Source organism: Amphimedon queenslandica, unplaced genomic scaffold (genome assembly GCF_000090795.2).
Source record: "Amphimedon queenslandica unplaced genomic scaffold, v1.1 AMPQUscaffold_13470, whole genome shotgun sequence".
In the NCBI taxonomy this organism is placed as follows: Eukaryota; Metazoa; Porifera; class Demospongiae; order Haplosclerida; family Niphatidae; genus Amphimedon; species Amphimedon queenslandica.
In genome coordinates, this window is record NW_003546294.1 from 149,661 (window position 1) to 153,392 (window position 3,732).

Genomic DNA, 3,732 nt, shown 5'->3' on the forward strand with positions numbered 1-3,732 from the left:
CATGTACATGTACATTTACATGTAGATTTACATGTATGTAAAAGTATAATTCTTTTAAATTTATATGTGAATGTATTTTTTAAATTAATGCTCATACATGTAACTCAAAAAATTGAAGTCAGAAGTAGCTCAAACTCTCTACATACACAATGTAGTAAAAATGGCCATAACTTGAAAATTTTTACTTGGAATCAGTTCAAACTTTTTACACAGCATAAAAACATCAATATGTATCAGAAAATGTAATAAAAATTGAGGGTGATTTCAGAGCCATTTTTTGGAAAAAAACCATGGACTATAGCCTTAGGTATTTTTCCAAATTTTGGCGTTTTCTTAAAATGGCTGTAACTTTAAAAACTAAAGTTGGAATCAGCTCAAACTTTCTACAAAGCATAAGGACATCAATATGCATCAGAAAATGTAATAAAAATTGAGGGTGATTTCGGAGCCATTTTCCGGAAAAAACCATGGACTATATATAGCCTTAGGTATTTTTCTAAATTTTGACGTTTTCTTAAAATGGCCATAACTTGAAAAATTAAAGTCAGAATCAGCTCAAACTTTCTACACAGCATAAGGACATCAATATGTATTTTAAAATGTAATAAAAACTTGGGGTGATTTCGGATCCATTTTTTGGAAAAAAACCATGGACTATAGCCTTGGGTATTTTTCTAAATTTTGATGTTTTCTTAAAATGGCCGTAACTTGAAAAATTGAAGTCAGAATCAGCTCAAACTTTCTACACAGCATAAGGACATCAATATGTATCAGAAAATGCAATAAAAATTGAGGGCAATTTCGGAGCCATTTTTTGGAAAAAAAATCATGGACTATAGCCTTAGGTATTTTTCTAAATTTTGACGTTTTCTTAAAATGGCCGTAACTTAAAAAATTAAAGTCGGAATCACCTCAAACTTTTTACACAGCATAAGAACATCAATATGCATCAGAAAATGTAATAAAAGTTGAGGGTGATTTCGGAGCCATTTTTCAGAAAAAACCATGGGCTATAGCCTTGGGTACTTTTCAAAATTTTGGTGTTTTCTTAAAATGACCATAACTTGCAAAATTGAAGTCAGAATCAGCTCAAACTTTCTACACAGCATAAGGACATCAATATGTATCAGAAAATGTAATAAAAATTGTGAATATTAATGACCTTTGCCTCTTTCCTTACTTTTTCAAAAACAGCGTCAATCTGCTGCAGCAGTGCTGCTTTCTCTCCTTCAAAGAACATCCTCAGCTGTGCTCCCATGTACATACACATTGTACCCAAGAGGTTGATAGCAGCTGTCCTCACTGCTGGATTAGACGCCGCCAGTCCTTTCTTAATGTAATCAACATGAGGCTTTACATTCAACCTGAAAATATCATAAATAATAACAATAATTATTATTATAGCAGAGGTAATACTAATACTAAATTTGGAAATTGGCAATTCTGATAAGTACATGTACATGTAATTGCAAATTTGATGTTAAGGACTTTCCACTAATCAATATTCTCATTATAATACGAATTTACAAATACATGCACATGTACTAGCAGTGTTAGACTACATACATGTACATGTACTTACAAAAATCCGAATTCCTTTAGCCCTTGACTGAGCCACTCCAGTGATTCTGACTGTACTTTAGGGCTCTTGTGTTCAAAGGCAGCCTTCATCACTTGGAGGCTGGTGTAGTTCAGGGTCATCCTCTCAGCTATCATGAGGAGAGTCTCTGAACACTGTCCTTTTAGCTTCAAGTCCGAAAACTTGTCAACAAGAGGAGGTATCACGAGACTCGTCGACCTCTTTCCAAATACTTTAGCTTTTTCTGCCAGGACAGTGATTAGCTGAAACTTGGCTTTCATGACCTACATGTACATGTACATAAAGAGAGAGAGACAGAGAGAGAGAGGAGGGAGGGAGGGAAAGAGAATGAATATTGTACATATACATGTATTGCACTGTACTTGGAAGTTGCTGTCCTTCCATCCTGGTTTCCTTGCTAATATTTTAATGAACAGTATTGACTGCATAGCTTCAGGTGCTTGTCCTTCTACAAACTCTTTAAAGCTCTCATGTCCAGCTAGTCTTTCCTTCCATGCTGTCTCAGCTAATCTGGCCAGCAACCCATCAGGCAAGACATCATTAGCTTTATCTTCTATCTCCTCGTCCTAAAAAATATAATAAAATATGTCAATTTCCATGTACATGCAGTGCCACATACTACATGTATCGCTACTGCAACAGTGCCGCTAAAATGTTACAATGTATAATTACATGTACATATACTCTTACATTCAGTCCAGCGTGTCTGGAGGTGAGTATCAGTTATGTAATACCTGAGTCCCTTGATATCTGCCCTCAGCTTCACCTCAAGCAGATACATGTATCTCAGTCCTCAGGTATTGCTTATAGACTTTACGTAGAGTAGACACACTGGTACACATGTACATGTACATGTACTACATGTATGTATATATGTACATGTACATGTACTTGTGCTCATACTTACGGCAATATTAGGTTCTGATACATCTGGTGGTTCATCAAATTTACCGACTGCTCCTCCTCCTCCTTTACCCTTACTCTTTGAAGCCCCGCCCCCTGCTGAAGCCCCACCCCCTGATGAAGGAGGGGGCTTCTTCTCAGCTGCTGGTTTCTTTTTGGGTGGAGCTTCTTTCTTTTCAGGCTCTTCCTCGACTTTTTTCTTCTATTAAAAATTACAAAAATTAAAAATTATAAAATACAAATAATTATTATTCATTACTTTCTTTTGAGCTGGTTTCTTCTTTGGAGGTTCAGCCTCGTCAGTGGATGGAGCTTCTTTCTTAACCTCTTTTGCTGGTTGCTTGGCAGGGGCAGCTTGAGGAGGAGGAGCCATTCCAGGGGGAGGGGCCTTTAATTCAACCTTCTCCATACATTCGTTAATCTACAACAAAGTGGGTGTGGTTGTTAAGTGGGTGTGGTTAAATACTTTAGTCATTCTAGTCTTGTCGACTCCCTCCAGGTAGTTGTTCATGGCTCTCTCCCCCAGGAGCTTCAATAGTGTACCCAATACCTCACAGGCAGAATCACGGACTTGTGGTGTAGTATCATCCAAACGCTAAAGAAAAGATATAAAATCAGAAGTATTATGTAGAGTAAATGTACATACATGTACATGTAAATAAATAGGTTACAAAGTAAAGTTCACAATAATTGCTTGTATACTATTTTGATACATGTACAATTGTACATCTATTAATTAAAACTTGAAAAGATAGTGAAAATTACAATAACAATAAAATTAAAATCCAGAAGTACATGTACATGTACATATGCTCAATGTGTGAATGTGAGAATATGCTAATGATATTTGCAGTTACAATAATGTACATGTACATGTATGCAAAAATATTGTTTGTGTCTAGACTCCACAAGATTACACAAATAAAATAGGTAAATAAATAAATTATTAAATAAATAAATAGCTAAATAATTAACTACATGTATAGTATAACAGCTAGTACATTACCTGTACTACTACAGGGCACATTGCTTTGAGATAAGGTTTAGGTATCATTGCAGGAACACATTGAGAGTAACAGCGAGAGAGAAACAAAAGAACTTCAGACTTTACTGATGGATTCTTATTACCAAGAGCCTCTAGAACATCATCTTGAATGTTAGTGAGTGTAGTCTAAAGTGAGGGGCTATAATTAGAATAATCATTACTCTCTCTCTTTCCCTCCCTCCCC

General features: G+C 35.7%; 1 protein-coding gene across 1 annotated transcript in view; it reads right to left on the reverse strand.

Moving 5' to 3' along the window:
* The window catches only part of LOC100639817 (cytoskeleton-associated protein 5-like), a 15,069-nt gene that overhangs the window by 8,655 nt on the left and 2,682 nt on the right, over positions 1-3,732 (reverse strand). Inside the window, exons 11-17 of the mRNA XM_019994599.1 lie at positions 3,510-3,674; positions 2,970-3,098; positions 2,763-2,924; positions 2,508-2,705; positions 1,963-2,166; positions 1,583-1,863; positions 1,181-1,364 (exon numbers count right to left, since the gene is read on the reverse strand). Of these exons, the coding sequence (XP_019850158.1) occupies positions 1,181-1,364; positions 1,583-1,863; positions 1,963-2,166; positions 2,508-2,705; positions 2,763-2,924; positions 2,970-3,098; positions 3,510-3,674 (1,323 nt within the window). The remainder of the gene's footprint in view (positions 1-1,180; positions 1,365-1,582; positions 1,864-1,962; positions 2,167-2,507; positions 2,706-2,762; positions 2,925-2,969; positions 3,099-3,509; positions 3,675-3,732) is intronic.